General features: G+C 38.1%; 1 protein-coding gene across 2 annotated transcripts in view; it reads right to left on the minus strand.

The window, feature by feature from the left end:
• Positions 1-17,760, minus strand: part of CYP20A1 (cytochrome P450 family 20 subfamily A member 1) — a 40,870-nt gene extending 23,110 nt beyond the window's left edge. For both annotated transcript variants that reach the window (XM_069468573.1, XM_069468565.1), the window contains exons 1-5: positions 17,639-17,760; positions 10,947-10,996; positions 9,802-9,968; positions 6,254-6,396; positions 1,816-1,983 (exon numbers count right to left, since the gene is read on the minus strand). In XM_069468573.1, the coding sequence (XP_069324674.1) occupies positions 1,816-1,983; positions 6,254-6,396; positions 9,802-9,968; positions 10,947-10,996; positions 17,639-17,710 (600 nt within the window). In that variant the 5' untranslated portion in view covers positions 17,711-17,760. The remainder of the gene's footprint in view (positions 1-1,815; positions 1,984-6,253; positions 6,397-9,801; positions 9,969-10,946; positions 10,997-17,638) is intronic.
• Positions 17,761-18,800: the final 1,040 nt, after the last annotated feature.

Consider the following 18,800-nt stretch of genomic DNA (forward strand, 5'->3'; position numbering starts at 1 on the left):
ACTATGGGCATTTGATGAGCTAAAGTATTGTATCAATGCTTAATTTCCCAAATTAGATAACTATGTTGTCGCTGTGTAGGAGAATATTATTGTTTTTAGGACATACAAACTGAAATATTTAGCGGTAAAGAGGCAAAATGTCTACTCTCAAATCGTTCAAGGAAAGGGGGAGGAAGGGATGAATAAATAGATAGATGGACAGAAAGAAACAAAGAAGAAGAATGACAAAAGCAAGTGAGGCAAAATGTAAATAATTTCTGAAACTGGGTAAAGGATATATGAGAGTTCCTTGTACTAGCTGTAACTTTTCTGTAAGTTTGAAATTATTTCTATTTTGAAGTTATAAGAAAGAAAAAGGAACAGGAAGAAAATACTGCAAAAAATATGTAGGATAGATATCAGCACTAGAAGAAAATTCTGGAAACAATAGTGGAAATCTCTTCAAAAATGCTATCCAGTACAGTGGTGCATGTCTGTAGCCCCAGCTACTTGGGAGGCTGAGGTAGGAGGATTGCCTGAAACCAGGAGTTTGAGGCCAGCCTAGGCAACACAATGAAACCGCTATCACTAAAAACAAAAATAAAATAAAATTTTAAAATGCTGTGTCATCAACATGAAAAACTATAGACATCAACAATTAAGTCAAAAATTGATTCTTCATTAAAATAAGAAGACATTTTAGGAATTCTTTAACCAATTTATTTTGCCTGGGTACACAGAGTAGTTGACTCTGAGAAGTAGAATTTAGAGTGATTTTTCCATTTTTATTTTTACGTTCCTGAATATGTGAATGTTTATTAAGAAACACGTATTTTTAAAAATCATCAAACAAAAGTAACAAGAAAAAGTATAATATTAAACAGTGACAGAGAACTGGCCCACAGTTCCTGGTGATTTTTTTTTAAAACATATTAACTTAACTATTCAACCTGTTTTATAGATTTAAACAATATTAGGAATAATTCTTCAGATCTAAAACGTGGTAAATAACCTAAGTATGATTTGAACCAAATAAATTAATATAATGTTGAAACACATAAAAATAGAGAATAATAAATTCCATCTGTGAATCTAGAAAAGCCAAATAGTAATTAACTTTAGAATTACTAAATTTTAGAATTAGTTCAATAAAACTAGCCTTGCTTCCAATCATCTCATTAGCATGTTCATGCTCCATTGGTTTTAACTTCTTTTTATATAGGACTTAATCTAGTTCTATTAAATATAGCTTTTCTCTTTATTCTAGAATTCAGTATTATTTTTATAACATAATTGCTAAATATTAAAAGAAAATTTCACTTAGGCACAGTGGTTCATGCCTGTAATCCAGCACTTTGGGAGGCCAAGGCAGGAGGATGACTTGAGGACAGCTGTTTGAGACCAGCCAGGGCAACATAGTGAGATCCCATCTCTATAAAATATAAAAAAAATTAGACAGGGATGGTACTGTGGGCCTGTAGTACCAGCTATTCAGGAGGCTGAGGCCAGAGGATCACTGGAGCCTAGGAGTTTGAAGTTACAGTGAGCTGTGACTGCATCATTGCACTCCACCAGTCTGAGCGACAAAGCGAGACCCAGTCTCTTAAAAAAAAAAAAAAAATTTCCTTAGTAATGTGCTTTTTATATTTCAAAAAGTAACTGTTTAAAAAAAAGCAATTCTTAGCCTTATAAAAAAGGCAACATTTATTTTGCTTACATTGTTTAGCCCAAAACAAGGAATTTCTATGCTATAGAATCTTAAACCTTCTTCTTGATAAAAAGAGTCTGCATTACTCAACTATCCAATTTGAATTTTAAATTCAGCCCTAGACTTACTGTGCCATGATTCTTCTGGAAGCAAATGACTTCCTGGTCATCTTCAAATGTACTACCCATTACCATTTGTGTAACAGACTTCATAGCAAAACCAAGCATATGCTGGCTGAGGGGTACATGCTGGTGCTCTGGGTAGGAGAGCCATCTATCTAATAATTCTTCTGAAAGCTGAAAGAGAACAGGAAACCACAATGATTTACTATTTCCTCTTACCAAATCTTAGAAAACTCTAGCAAGTAGATTCATTTCATAGCATACATAGCTCAACTTGGTAACCAAAGCGAGCATTCAGATATTTACTCATCTACCAGACTAACACTGGCTCCATCTATAATTGCATCCTCAGTGGTTCAGGTTCAGCTTCTGTCAAAGGGCTGATTTGTAAAATAAAACAGAACTACCACCAAAACAATAAAACCAGAAAATATAAATTAAAAACTCAAAGATAGAAAAACCTTAAACCTAATAGAAATTAGTATCTAACTAAAAATATTATTTAAAAAAAGTTTGCCACAGAGAGCCTGTGATATAGTAAACAATAAACATATGAATATACAAATGTCCTAAACATGCTTCAGTGACAGAGTCTCTGACAGACTCTCAGGGTCTCTCTGTCATTTCTTCATTCACCAAATATTTATTAATCCCTAATAGAATAAAAACAGTATGTAGTAAAGAGATCACAAGCTTTGGTTTGATTTATTGATATACAGGAATACTACTGATTTGTATATAGTGATTTTGTACCCTAAGACTTGCTGAATTTCTTTATCAATTCCAGGAGTCTCTTGGTGGAATCTTTGGGGTTTTCTAGATATAAGATCATATAATCAGCAAAAAGCAATAGTTTGACCTCCTCTTTCCCAATTAGGATGCTCTTAATTTCTTTCTCTTGCCTGATTGCTCTGGCTAGGACTTCCAGTATTATGTTGAATAGAAGTGGTGACAACGGGCATCCTTGTCTTGTTCCAGTTCTTAGAGGGAATATTTTCAGCTTTTCCCCATTCAGTATGATGTTGGCTGTGGGTTTGTCATAAATGGCTTTTGTAATTTTGAGATATGTTCCTTCTATGCTTACTTTGTTGAGAGTTTTTATCATGAAAGGGTGCTGAATTTTGTCAAATGCTTCTTCTGCATCTATTGAGATGATCATATGACCTTTGTTATTACTTCTATTTATGTGGTGAATCACATTTATCAATTTATGTATGCTGAACCATTCCTGCATCCCTGAGATGAAGCCCATTTGGATTGATTTTTTGGTATGCTGTTGAATTCAGTTTGCTAGTATTTTATTGAGGATTTTTGCATCTCTATTCATAAGGGATATTGGTCTGTAGTTTTCTTTTTTTGTAGCGTCCTTTCCTGGTTTTAGTATCGAGGTGATACTGGTTTTGTAGAATGAGTTGGGGAAGATTCCCTCCTTCTCAATGTTATAGAATAATTTCTGCAGTATGGGTACCAACTTTTCTTTATAGGTCTGATAAAATTGGGCTGTGAATCCACCTGGTCTAGGGCTTTTTTATTGTTGGAAGATTTTTATTGCTGCTTCAATCTTGTCGCTTGTTATTGGTCTACTCAGGAATTCTATTTCTTCCCAATTGAGTCTTGAGAGGTTGTGTGATTCCAGGAATTTGTCCATTTCCTCTACACTTTCAAGTTTGTGTGCAAAGAGATTTTCATGGTATTCACAGATGATACTTCGTATTTCTGTGGTATCAGTTCTAATATCTCCTTTTTCATTTCTGATTGAGCTTATTAGGGTCCTTTCTCTTCTATTCCTGGTTAACCTAGCAAGAGGTCTATCGATTTTATTTATCTTTTCAAAGAACCAACTTTTCGTTTTGTTGATATTCTGTATTATGTTGGAAAAACTCTTCTAGATATCAGCCGAGGCAAAGAATTTATGACGAAGACCCCAAACGCAATCACAGCAACAACAAAAATAAATAGGACCTGATTAAATTAAAAAGCTTCTGCACAGCCAAAGAAATATCAACAGAGCAAATAGACAACCTACAGAATGGGAGGAAATATTTGTAAGCTATACATCCGATAAAGGACTAATAACCACAATCTACAAAGAACTCAAGCAAATCAGCAAGAAAAAATCAAACCTCATTAAAAAGTGGACAAAAATGTGAAGAACAAAAGTTTTTCAAAAGATACACAAATCACCATAAACATATGAAAAAATGCTCAATGTCACTAAGCATCAGGGAAATGCAAATTAAAACCAAAATGAGATATCTATCACCTTACCCCTGTTAGAATGGCTTTTATTAAAAAGTCCAAAAATAATAGATGCTGGCGTGGACACAAAGAGAAAGGAACACTTCTACACTGTTTGTGGAACTGAAAATTAGTACAACCCCTATGGAAAACAGTATGGAAAGTGCTCAAAAAACTAAGTATAGACCTGCCATTTGATCCAGCAATCCCTCTACTGGGTATTTACCCAAAGGAAAAGAAGTCATTTTATCAAAAAGACACCTGCACTCGAATATTTATTGCAGCACAATTCACAAGTGCAAAGATAAGGAATCAACCCAAGTACCCATCATTTCATGAGTGGATTAACAAAATGTGGTATATGTATACCATGGAATACTACTCAGCCATGAAGGATGACTTAATGCCTTTTCCAACAATTAGAATGGAACTGGAGACCATTATCCTAAGTGAAGTACCTACAGAATCGAAAAACAAACACCACATGTACTAACTATTAAATTGGAACTAACCCTTTGAGCACACATGTGCATAGAGGAAGTAAAACTTAACGGAAATAAAGTAGGAAGGAGGGGGGATACCTACTTAATGGGTACAATGAACAGTATCTGGGTGACAGGCATACTTATAACTATGACTCAAGCATTATAAAAGTGATCCATGTAACCCAAAATATTTGTACCCCCATAATACTTTGAAATTAAAAAAAAAGTTTGCTGTCTTACATGGGTGTGGAGTGTGGCACCCCAAAACAATTAAAATAGTAGCATCAGTGATCACAGCATACCATAACAGATATAATAATAATGGAAAAGTGTGATGTATTATAGGAATTACTAAAATGTGACACAGAAACATGAAGTGAGTTGGGAAAATGGTGCTGATAGACTTGCTTGATACAGGGTTCCATAAACCTTCAATTTGTAAAAAACTCCATATTTGTGAAGCACAATGAAGCAAAGCTCAATAAAGGGAGGTATGCCTGTATAAGATAAACCCATAAGATTTTCTTTCCCTAAATATCAAAGTTTGTTTGCTTTTAGAAAACATTATTTTTCTTAATAAACACAGGATTTTTACCTCAAAACAATTCTAGAAAAAGTACATAACTTGTGACCATCTCAGCTGTCTCAGGTTCATGCACAGAAATGGGAAGCCCAGCTGAATGTCAGTGTTCACCCATTTACATTCTGAACTTCCAGATCTCACCTTCTTCATTACTCAGTCTATTCCTGAATGTCCAATCCTACATGGGCCTTTTAAAGTTGTCAGGCCTATAGGATCCCACGTGACAAAGCCACACCCTCTCATTATTCACAGCCTTAGAATGTTGAGCCATTTGTTTGAATTCATTCTAAGTATCACATATCAATGCTGATTCTTTAGCTCAAACCTTATGTTTAAAGTAGAATTTACTCTAGTATAAAGCGTGCATTCCAATTATTTTATTTATTCATTTAATTTTCACGAATGGTTCATTTAATTTCATGAATTTTATGTCTTACCATTAAATACATGTCTTTTTCCCACTGATTTAAAATGCTAGCCATCATACACTGAATTCTCATATGAACTTGGGATTGTTTCTGGATCTATTCCATTGATCTATATAGGTGCCACTAAAATAATTCTGAACAGTAGAATGGAATATAGCTAAATAACAAATGAATATTGACTCTACAAAATCAAACTATAGAAATATGAGAGAGAAAATGGAGTTAGTAAGGTCCTAGCACTGTTGAGTAATTGGTAAAAGTTATCACTAACATTAGGTTATAACAAGTCAAGAATGCCTATTGTAATCTCTAGGGCAGAGGTTCTCAACTAGGGTGATTTTCCCTCCAAGGGACATTCAGAAATGTCTAGAGACATTTTTGGTCATCACAACTGGGCACATACTGGCATCTAGTATGTAAAAGCCACAGATGCTACTAAATATCCTACCACGTAAAAGACAGCCCTCCATGACAAATAATCATCAGCCCAAGTTTGAATACTGCCAACACTCAAAAACCCTGCTCTCTCTATATAAAGAATATATAACTAATAAGCTTACAGAAAGAAAATAGAATATTCAGAAGATTAAAAATTAGCTTAGAGAGACAGGTAAGAAAAGAGTAGCAAAAATAAGATACACGAATAGTCAAAAATATACATTATCTATAATATATTGTAGAACAGCAGATAAAACTACTTATCACCTTACCTTTAGCAGGAGAGAAAAATTACTCTGCAGAGAATTAGTCACACCATTTTCATACAATTTTTTCCTCATGTGGTTTTCACTCGCACTCCCACCACCAGACTGATACCTTAATAATGACTTTAGCATCGTTTCAAAAGGGTCCACTGAAACAAACAAATTAAATATTTCTATATCAAAATAGTCACTAAAAGAAAAGATTATAAGAGATCAGGGAGATAAGAGATTATAGCACAGAAGCCTGGCAATTTTTTCCCATAAATCCCTTAATTTTCTTTTCTAAATATGAACAGTTCAAGAGTCAATGAAAATTGGCAAGAATACAATATCCTGACTGGGAATTCCACTGTAAGTCATTAATACTTGCAAAAATTTTCTACCTACATGACTACAATATCTCTGAATTTTAAAAAAGGTCATTCAACTGATTTTAAAGCAAAATGGATAAGTTTTTGTGTGGTTATCAAGTATTACGGTTAAAATTATTTGCTGAATTCAAAAACTTCTTTTCTCCTTCATTTTTAAAAGTGTTTCTTTAATGACTATATTGTTTTCACACACATACACAAGATACATTGTCACTGTAAACAAATGAAACAATACAGGAAAATATAAAGAATAAAGTAAAATTCATCTCAACACACAGAGATACTCACCATTAACATTTTAGACATTTTTTACAGCTGTTATTTCTTAAGAGAGAGAAGGAAACAAAAATCTGTCAGATTTCACAAAGAACTACATTCCCTTCTTTCAGAGCACTTCTCACAGTTCATTAGAGTGATAATTTGAATGTTTACATGCTTGCCTCAGTCCCCAACGTTGGACTAAAAACTCCATGGGAGCAGAGACCATGTCTGGTTTTACTCATCATTGTGCTCCCTGACAGAGCCATCTTTTCATGTTATGGAAAGCTTAGTAATTAAAAGCACAATCTTCTTTTTTTGGGGGGGATACAAAAGTTTAGGTTACGTATATTGCCTTTGCCCCTCCTCCCCACCCCCAATCAGAGCTTCAAGCGTGTCCATCCCCTAGACAGTGCGCATCGCACTCATTATGTATGTATACACCCATCCCCTCCCCCCCCACATCTGCCCGACACCCGATTAATGTTATTCCTAAATGTGCTCTTAGGTGATGATCAGTGAAACCAATTTGATGGTGAGTACATGTGGTGCTTATTTTTCCATTCTTGGGATACTTCACTTAGTAAAACGGGTTCCAGTTCTATCCAGGAAAATACAAGAGGTGCTATATCACCATTATTTCTTATAGCTGAGTAGTACTCCATGGTATACATATACCACATTTTATTAATCCACTCATGGATTGATGGGCACTTGGGTTGTTTCCACATCTTTGCAATTGTGAATTGTGCTGTAAAAGCACAATCTTGACTCAGACTGACTATCTTCAAGTCCCAGCTCATCACTAATTAGCTGTGTGACCTTGGGCAAATGACTTAACCTCTCTATACCTCAGTTTTCCCTTCTGCAAAATAGGAATAAACATAATATCTTCTTTATAAAGTTGCTCTGATGCAGCTGAGAAGCAGTCAAAAACATAAGAAAAAGGAAAAAATATATAAAGTTGTTCTGAGAATTAAATGAATTAATATTTGTAAACAGCTTAGAATAGTGCTGACATATAATTGCTATATAAGTATTTCATAAACAAAATAAATCTATATCATCATCTTAAAGCCTGAAAGTATTCATTTACTAGCCACTGATAAATATTTAAGTTGTTTCAAATTTTGATTTTAAATAATGATAATATAAATCTTTATACAGTTATGAGATTATCAATTTAGGGATAAATTCCATAAGAAGTCAAGGTTACTACCAACTTTCTTCTCTCCAGAAAGTTTGTATAATACAACATTTATACTTCGTGTTTCCCCATTCCCTCATCAAGAATGACTTTTGCCAGTGTTTTTATCTCCTCTAGTCAGATAGGTAAAAAAATCTCATTTTCATTTGTATACAACTGAATATTAGTGAGGCTGAAATCTTTTCAATTGTTTACTGGCCACTGACTGGTATTTCTTCTTTCTTAATTACCTTGTTTTTGTCCATTTTTCTACAAGGGCATTTCATTTTTGTTTTGTTAGTTTTTATTTACCATATACATAATTACATATATGAGTGGTAAATAGTTTTCCTATTTCTCTTTTAAACTTTTTCATGGTACCTTTTTATTTAACAGAAATAGAGTAATCAATTACTATTTGTTATGTGTAGTAATGTGCGGCCAACATTTTCCCATTTCTCTTTCATCCTTTCTCAAGGTATTTGTTTGTTTGTTTTGTTTTGTTTTGTTTTATTTTTAATTAGAGATAGAGTCTCACTGTGTTGCCCAGGCTGGTCTCCAACTCCTGGGCTCAAGTGATCCTCCCAACTCACCCTCCCAAGTAGCTGGGACTATAGACATGCATCATCATGTTTGGCTCAAGGTGTTTTTAGTACACTAAAATTTTGCATTTTTATGTGGACAAATTTGTCCAATTTGTGTGTTATAGCTCATAGATCTTGTGTCACTGTAAGAAAAGGTTTATCTATACTTCCCCCCTACCCACCAAAAAAAATTTAATATTTAACCATGTTTTCTTCTATGACTTTCATGACTTCATATTTTAATCATTTGGAATTTGTCTTGATATAAAGAATAAGGCAGGAATTGAGATTAATTTTTTTCCAAATAGCTAACCAAGATTTCCAAAACCATTTATTTGGGAATCACTTCTTCTTTGTCACAAAATGCTGTTTTTATCATATATACTTGGTTTGTCTTCCAAACTACCTACCCTGTTCCATCAACCTGTCTGTCTAGTCCTATGACAGTACAAGATTCTTTAAATTAATCTAGCTTTACACTATCCTATCTCATAGTACAAGTATTTCCCTCATTAATATTCTTTTTAAGATTTTTCCTATTGCTCATATACATTTATTCTACCAGACATATGCTGGAACTATTTTTTCAAGTTCCCAGAAAAATCCTGTTGAAATTTATATTGGGATGTTATTGTATATACTTATAAAGAAAAATATAATTATTTTATAATACTGCCTTAAATGAAGTAATAAAGATTACAACACAATGCTTAGCACATAGTACAAAGTATTCAATAAATGTTAGCTATTCCTATTCAAGAATTATTTATAGTTCTTTATTTATAAACATTTTTTTTTTTTTTGGAGACAGTCTCACTCTGTTGCCCTGAGTAGAATGCCATGGCGTCAGCCTAGCTCACAGCAACCTCAAACTCCTGGGCTCAAGCAATCCTTCTGCTTCAGCCTCCCGAGTAGCTGGGACTACAGGTGCATGCCACGAAGCCTGGCTAATTTTTCTATTTTTCGTAGAGACTGGGTCTCGCTCTTGCTCAGGCTGGTCTTGAACTCCTGACCTCAAGCGATTCCTCCCGCCTCCACCCCCAGAGTGCTAAGATTACAGGCATGAGCCACCAGGTCTGGCCAATAGTTCTTTATCTATAAACATTTATTCTTAAAAAATAAGGATCAGCTAATTAGAAAGAAAATTAAACTTACATGTCTTATTAGGGTTGATATGCTGCTTCAGTACATCAACTGTGCCCAAACTAACCACAAGGCGGCTGCCAAACCAGAAAGAGACCACAGGCCCGTATCTCTCATGCAAATTAACCAGGAACTCATGTAAACTTCCGCTATTCACAATATCTGGAAGATTACCAGCTCTGACAAAAGAGTAACATTTGACAAAACAATCAATTTAACTTGGAAAAAAAAAATCAGAAAAATAACAGTTAACTCTGAATTAACTATGTCAATGGATTAATGCAAAGGTTCATGAAATTCAAATTACTGTAAAATCCAAAAAGAAATTATATTTGCCTTCTCGCCATGTTTCTATAGTCATATTTAGAAATGGATTTGTCTGATATTCTGAGAATTCATAACACTTCAAACCAAATAAAAATGCTACACAAGGAACATCTGACTTAGATACTGGAAAACTATCCAACTTTGGTAGCCTAATACTGAAATAATAATAGACATCATCATAGCCTGGAGAAAATAATCAGATCAGCCATGGTAATTTTTTCTTCCCTCCTTCTATCTTACTCCTGTATTTCTTTCTTTATTTTTTTTTTTTTGAGACCGAGTCTCACTCTGTTGCCCAGGCTAGAGTGAGTGCCGTGGCATCAGCCTAGCTCACAGCAACCTCAAACTCCTGAGCTCAAGGGATCCTCCTGTCTCAGCCTCCCGAGTAGCTGGGACTACAGGCATGTGCCACCATGCCCGGTTAATTTTTTCTATATATATTTTTAGCTGTCTATATAATTTCTTTTTCTATTTTTAGTAGAGATGGGGTCTTGCTCTTGCTCAGGCTGGTCTCGAACTCCTGAGCTCAAACGATCCGCCCACCTTGGCCTCCCAGAGTGCTAGGATTACAGGCGTGAGCCACCGCGCCAGGCCTTACTCCTGTATTTCTATTTTCGGCTTTCTCTAGCAAGAGAAAGTGAAAGCCATTAGAGATTTGATTTATACAGCTCTCCTTTCTGGTCCTAACGAAGTTTAGGTTATATGCCCAGAGATAAATTTAGAGTAAACAAAGGATATTAAATAAGAAGGGTAATCTAAAAATATGGTTTAGTTATGATACCAAAAATGAACAGTTGACTCTATTTGATTCCAAAAAAATAATTACTTACTTTTCTTCAGTTGGAGTAATCCCTGGAATTCCTGAAGCTTGTCTAGAAGCCTTAAGGAAAAAAAAAAAAAGTTTAGTATAATGAATTATCATATATTCCATAAGTCAGATTGTGTTTAACAAAGACATCTGTAAGACCTGAAATGATGGCTTTCCTTTTCAGTTGAATCTAGGAAATTATTTCTATATTAAAATACAAGAAAAAGGGCTCTTTGAGTGGAAAAGAATTATCTTAACATTCTTCCTCTGTGTCAATTGAAGTGTTTAAAGAATTTAATAGCCACTCTACATCAAGTACATTTTTCTTTGTTCTGTGTTTATATACAGCCCCACTGGGCTTGGTTTAAGGAAAAAAAAAAAAAATCAAGGTCCACGCTTATAATAGTTTCATTCCCAAAATAATTCTGTTCTTTCTAGTCAAAGAATTCAGCAAAATACAGGATGATGGCTGTGGTCTAAATGTTTGTGTCCCCAAAATTTATATGTTGAAACCTAATCCCTAATGTAATGGTATTATTAGGTGGGGCCGCTGGGAGGTAATTAGGTCATGAAGGCAGAGCCCTCAGGAATGGAATTAGTGCCCTTATAAAGAAGGAGCTTGTTTGTCCCTACCACCATGTGACCACAAATTGAGAAGGCACCATCTAGGAACCAGGAAAACAGACACTGAATCTGCTGCCTTGATCATGGATTTCTCAACCTCCAGAATTAGAAGAAATAAATTTCTGCTGTTTATGAGCCACCTAGTTTATGGTGTTTTGTTATAGCAGCCCAAACAGATTAAGGCAATGATACTCATCTTTTACTTTAATGCAGTCATTATTCCCAGTGCCATACAGTGAGATGTCTCCTACAAAAATATATTAATATTAAATGATAATTCACAGCAAACTGTTTTTTTCTTTCTTTTTTTTTTTTAGACAGAGTCTCACTCTGTTGCCTAGGCTAGAGTGCCGTGGCATCAGCCTAGCTCACAGCAACTTCAAACTCCTGGGCTCAAGTGATCCTTCTGCCTCAGCCTCTTGAGTAGCTGGGACTACAGGCATGCACCACCATGCCCGGCTAATTTTTTCTATATATTTTTAGTTGTCCAGGTAATTTCTTTTCTATTTTATTAGTAGTAACAGCTTCTTGCTCTTGCTCAGGCTGGTCTCAAACTCCTGAGTTCAAATGATCCACCCACCTTGGCTTCTCAGAGTGCTAGGATTACAGGCATGAGCCACTGCACTGGCCCACAGCAAACTGTTAAAGTGACAACCTCTGAGAAATGAACTGAGGAAAAGTTTGGGGAATTTTAATTTTTTACAATTTTTTACTGTGTTTATGACTGCTGTTGCTTGGGGTCAGTGTTATTTTTTATTTTACAATAAGCACGTATTACTTTTATAATAAAACTTTTTATAAAAAATGATTCTTAAAGTAAATATTTTTTAAAAACCTAAAATATTCATCTATAGAATCAAGTCTGGATTTTGTCAATGACTCTGACTACTGTTAAGCAGGGTTTTATCTATTTGGCATTTTATTTTCTATTTAACTTTATATACATTTAAGTGAATAAATATTTATTTATTTATTTGGACACTTAAAGGTTAAACTGCATTCCATTATGTTGCCAGAATTGCTTCATCATTCACTGCTATCCTGCGGTAAAACATCTGGTCTACATCTTTTCTTTCTTTTATTGTTTTAAGTAGTGCTATGAAAATCTTTGTACAACTTTACTTTTTTCCTTTTGTTCCCCCTTCACACCCTTTGGGGTATGTAACCCAAAGAGAAATAATTGATTGAGTGGTACTAACTGAAGAGTTTTATGGTTGCTGCTAAATACTACCAGATTGCTATCTAGGCAATAGTATGTACTACTTGGATTTAACTGACAATAATGAAAGCTACAATTTATAATTTGTCCTATATAGTAATACATTGTCAAGTTTAATATTACAAATAGTGGGAAAAGGAAGGAAAAGCCCTATATTTTAAAAAAAGATAATCAAGTAATGGGTATAAAAAATAATTTTATTTTCTAGGCTAAAATTAATGTCTGAAACAAGTTTCCTGATTTCTCTTTAAATACGGTGGATTGGTAACATTCCTCTATTATTTCTCCCTGCTGAAATCCCACTAAAATAAAAGTAAAAAATAAGAAAGAAGGAAACATGAATAAAGAGAATAGAAGCAGAGACAACAGTAGGTGAACAATTAAACCAATTTCTCAAACATGTTAAGCAGTTAGAAGTTAGAAAAGTGATTAAATGACACAGTTGAGAGACTCTGGAGGTCTGCAGAGGAGGATTTCCTACAAGAAGCAATCAGATTTGCACTACAGGAAGCAGAAAGGCAGGGTAACATACAAGACTTGAATAATCAGTGAAGTACGTATACATATTCTTTAGATCCCTAGGTGTCCTCCTCCATTCCTGTGATTACTTCTCCTTCTGGCTGGAGGCTTTGAGATTTCAGATTCAGAAACAAGCCGGGGGTAGTGACCTCTATAATTCTAAGGGAAAATTATTTCTAGCCTAGAATTTATACCGAGCTAAACTATTATTCAAGTGTCAAGGTAGAATAGAGATATTTTCAAACAAACAAGTTCTCATAAAACTTATTTTCCATGTGTACTTTCTTAGGAAGCTACTGGAAAAATGATGTTCTGTAGCAAGTAAAGGAAAGAAAGGCAAAAAGAGGCCCATGTGGCATCCAGGAAATAGAGTATCCAACACAGGTGAAAAGATTCCCCACAATGATAGTGAAAGGAAACTATGCATCAAACTGAGATGGTAACTGACTGGGCAAAGACGATGCAGGGGTCCAGAAAGGATGTCTTCAGGGAAAAAAAAATACAACAGATACGTTTGAATAGTTGGATGGTTTCACTGAATGGTATGATGACAAAAATGCTAAAATATTCAGAGAAAACTACTAATGAGCAGGAGTGAATAAACCCTAATGGTGTGAAAATACTAAGAAAAACCCCTCCCCACCACTCTAATCCTGGTTTCCACAGCTCAATCAGGCACAAAGGGAGAGTCTCAGAAGTCTGTGTACTCTGGCTAAGATGGCTCCTATACTAACCGCTACACTTCATTAGCAGAAATGAAAGGTAAGCCCCAGAATTAAAATGCTCTTCTACTCTTTATACTTCTACATCTCCAAAATAGTGAAAATGTTGAGGAGGATCCCAAATTTGGTATGCACCTGACAAGAACCTGTAAAACTTCAATCTCCCCAATAGTTGTAGCTTCACCACTATTATCTGACTCAAGACCATCCAGAATAATATTATTTTGATTTTTCTCCTTACATTAGATACCACAAGAAGCCCGGGACTACCATTTCCAAGTCTTCCCCCCCCCCCCCGCCCCCGACTCCTACTCCTATAGAATTTTATCCTCTTTCTTGATCTATCTTTCCTCTACTCAAACCTCCACCATACCTCAGCCACTCACTGCCATGATTGTATACTAGGTCTTGACATTACCAATAACTTCAACACCTCTAAAACTTCAATTTCAAGCATCCAAATTTCTGACAGGCTCCTATCTTTCCTTCTCACTATTTTTAATATCCTGATTCCAAAAAACCTTCTTTAACCCCTAAGGGACTTTTAACCCACCCACTCATACAGTCATTTCCCACTTTACTCAGCTTAGGTTCCATGATCCATAATTATAACCACTCCTTTGCATATACCTCCTTCACCTTGTATCCTTTCTCATGAAATCATCTAGCAAAACTACAATTATGATTAAATTCAATGCTCTGTCAACTCTGCCCCTGACCCACACAGCTGCGGGGGGGGGGGGGGGGGGGGGCGCCGCGGAGTGGAAACACAAGCAGAGGAAAACAGCCATACTGACTAGTTCATGAATCTCAAGTGAGCTGTCTGGAAATGACATTTCCCTAGTCCATTCACTCTCCTAATCTTCTAGATAACTTTTTACCCCTCTCTCTTTAAATCCCCTGTCTTCACTAATAACTGATAATTTTAACTCAATTTCATTTAAAATACAAAAGCAATCAGGAGATAACTTCCACACCGCACCTACCTATCTGCCTACATTTCTGCCCTTATATTTCATCAGCTTCCCTCTTATAACTATAAATGAACAATGCTCCCAATTATTTTAATAAATGCCCCCATCTCTCCACACCCACACTAGATCTCATCCCCTCCTACCTACTCAAGAAAATGGCTCCAGCACAGCAATTCTGTTTCTTACATCGTCAATTTTCCCCTCATGACGTGACAGTCTTCATCAGCATAATATAATTTCTCCCACCTTAAAAGATTCCCTTCTCCTCACTTTCCTCTATAGTTACCAGCCCCTTTTACAGCAAAACTCTCAAGAGCTGTCTCTACTTGGTATCTCTGAACCACTCCATTTAGGTGTGCGCCCATTACACTGAAACTGCTCTTTTTAAGATTAGCAATGTTATTAAACTCTCAGACCTTAATTTACTTGATATATCTGCAACATTTGAGTTAGCTGATTACTCTCTTTTGCTTAAAACACTTGGCTTCCTTCTATTTCTCTGGCTGTGGCTCCTTTTTCTCTCCTCAACCTCTAAACATTGGAGAGTCCAGGGTTTGGTCCTTGGACCTCTTTTCTCCTGTATCTAAATTCCCTGAGAGATCACAACCAGTCTCCTAGCTTTAAATACCATCTGTACACTGATAGCTCCCAAATTTATATCTCCAGCCTGGACTTTTCCTTAAACGCAAGACATATATTCAATTATCTTCTCAACATCTCCATTTGGGTGACTAGCAGGCATCTCAAACCATACCCAAAACCAAGCTCCTAATCTCTATCCCACTACCTCTCACAAAAATAAAACAAAAATCAGCAACAACAGAACCCCTGATCTTCCCTGGAGTTAATCCAACCTTCCCCTTCCAGCCACCAGGCTAAAAAACTGGCATTTTCCTTGATGCCTCTCTATTTCACATCCAATCCACTGGGAAATCTCATTGTCTCTATCTTCACAGTAGACTACTACTCACCATCTCTGTCACTGCTACCATGATCCAAGCCAATACCATCTCTCACCAAAATGATTATAATATCCTCCTAACTACTCTGCCTACTTCAATCTTTGCCCCCGGCCCATAAGTCTGTTTCTTGTTATAACAGCCAGAATGATTCTTTTAAAATTTATCTAATAAAATTAAATTTCAATTCCTTTCAATTTCAAATGTCACTCATCTGTTGAAAGCCCCTAGTGGCACATAATAAAAGTACATAAAATGGCCTACAAGTCATTTAAAATCTGTCCTTCATCCCCATCTCCTTCCTCACTTCCACTCCAGCCACACTGGTCTTCTTGCTTTCCAGAAACACACTAGGCAGGTTTCCCTGAGGGCTGGCATTTGCTGTTCCCTTTGTCTGGAATGCTCTTTCTCAGATAGCTGAATGGCTTGCACCTGATTAACCTTCTTCACGTCTCTGCTCAAGTGTCTCATTACCTCTTGACCAGCCAACTTTAAAATAACAATCCCACCTACCCCCAAGTTTATTTTTACCCATAATACTTAGCACTAACAAATTGTTAATTGTTTATATTGTCCGTTCCCCCTCTCTAGAATATAAATGCTATGGGGAATTTTCTGCCTGGTTTGTTCACTGCTGGATTGCCAGCACATGAAACTGAGTCTGGCACACAATAGGTTGAAAGAATAAACATTTTTGCTTCTATTGGCTGATAAAAGGATAGTCTCATTTAAAAATTATCAAAAATTCAAGACCCGGGGCAACTAAAAATGTTTAATTCCTCAGAAAATAAGATTTCCGGAAGTTCCAGATTGTGTAGTTGCAATCCGGTCTAGTCCATTCACCAGTCTGAAAAGAACATTCAAGAAGGTGTACGGTCATTACCAGTGATGCACTTGGAGCTGTTCAACGACCTTTCAACTTTTACTATAAAACCACCCTTGTTTTGTAGAACATGTTTTAAAGACTACTCCTCATCCATTAACTCTTGTGTTCAGAACCTCCCTCTGAGGTTGAGAAAGGCGAGTGGAGAAAGAACAGGCAACGCGGAGATACAATACAGCGGCCGGGTGAGCTGGCAAATAAACTGGCGGCGCAGTCTCTTTCTATGAGCCCATTCGCCTCTGCGGTCCCGCGAGGAGTAAGACTTGGACCTCCAGCACTTTGAACTCCAGTAACGACAGATCGACAGAAGGAAAAGCAGACGACACGAAAGTGCTGGGAGAATCCTCAGGAAAGGAGAAAGGAGTGGCACGCCCTGGAGTTTCCTCCCTGACACACTAGAAAAGGGTATTTGGGTTTGGCCCACTTTCTGCCAAAAAACCACCCAAAGTACTTCAAAACCGCCTTGAAAGACTGGCGTGGGATGCCAAGCGCGGGGAGGAGAGGCTATCTCGCGAGGACCAGCCTTCAGCCCTGCTGCTGCCGCGCGGGGCATTTCCTCCGCTGCTTAGCACCCGACTGGACAGCTGAGCCGCACGGCCGCCTTGCCCGGGCTGCAGGGACAGTCACGAAGCCCGCGCCGCCCTCCTCAGCCATCGCGGCGCGCGGCCTCGCAGAGCCATCACGTGACTCGGGGGCGGTCCCAGCGCGGGAGCCCGAGCCCTCCCCTCCGGCCCGCCCCCAGGCCGACGCGGATGCAGCGGGGAGAGAGGCTGGGGCGGTGGCCAGAGCCCCTGAGGGCTGAGCTCGTGGTTACCGGGTAGAGGTAGAGCACCGCTCCCACCAACGCCAGCAAGAAGGTTATGGCGAAGATCGCGAAGTCCAACATGGTTCTTCCTCCCCGGGGAGCCACGTCTCGGATCCAGCGCTCAGGCAGCAGCGCTCCAGCCTGGCCCGACCTAAGGCATTAGCGTGTGGGCGGAGGCACCCAGCGGAACCTGCGAGCGAATGGGCCACCGGAGGCGTGGCCACGGCCTGCGGCCAGGCCGGCGGGGAGAGCAATGGATCGCCGAGGAGCCGGCGCGGGCGCCTGATCACATCCCGGGAGGCTGAGCCGCCCAACGCCAGCTTCACACCCCAAGGCGGGGTGACGGTGGGCAGGGTTTCAGAGCGTGCCCGCGACTTGGGGACGGAGTTGCTGGCGACAGGAGAACCCAAGCTTCTGAGAAACGTCAGGAGTTATCTTTGCTCTGCCCCGACCAACAGTTTTTCCAATGGATTTAAGATCTAAACCTCCAAACCTACGGTCCTCAACCGCGGGGCTGGGACCGGTACCGGTCGGTGGCCTGTTAGGAATGGGGCCACACAGCAGGAGGTGAGCGGCAGAAGAGCGACCGAAGCTTCGGCTGTGTTTAAAGCCGAGGCTTCCCCTTGCTCGTATCACCCCCTGAGTTGCGCCTTCCGTCAGATCAGCAGCGGCATTAGATTCTTACAGGGGCGCGAACCCTACTGTAAACTGCGCATTCGAGGGATCCAGGTTGCTCACTACTTATGAGAATCTAATGCCTGATGATCTGAGATGGAGCTGAGGGGGCGATGCTAGCGCTGGGGAGCGGCCGCAGATATAGATTATCATTAGCAGAGAGGTTTGCACAATGAATGTAACGCTCCTCAATCACCCCGAAACCGCCCCCACCTTTGGTGGGATGTGGGAGGGGCGTGGTAAAATTGCCTTCAATGAAACCGGTCCCTGGTGCCAAAATGGCTGGGGACCGCTGCTCTAAACCAATGGTTCTCCAAGTGTGGGATCTCTTTAGAAATGCAGATTGTTATCTTACCCCAGACCTATTGAATCGGACTTCCAGGGGCGGGTGTTGAGAGCAATCTGTTTTAACAAAGCCTTACCGGGGATATTGTCACACACTGAAATTTGAGTGAGAACCACACTGACCTAAGCTAACCTGGACAGGGAAGTCTGA

The sequence above is a fragment of the Eulemur rufifrons genome, chromosome 1 (assembly GCF_041146395.1).
Source record: "Eulemur rufifrons isolate Redbay chromosome 1, OSU_ERuf_1, whole genome shotgun sequence".
In the NCBI taxonomy this organism is placed as follows: domain Eukaryota; kingdom Metazoa; phylum Chordata; class Mammalia; order Primates; family Lemuridae; genus Eulemur; species Eulemur rufifrons.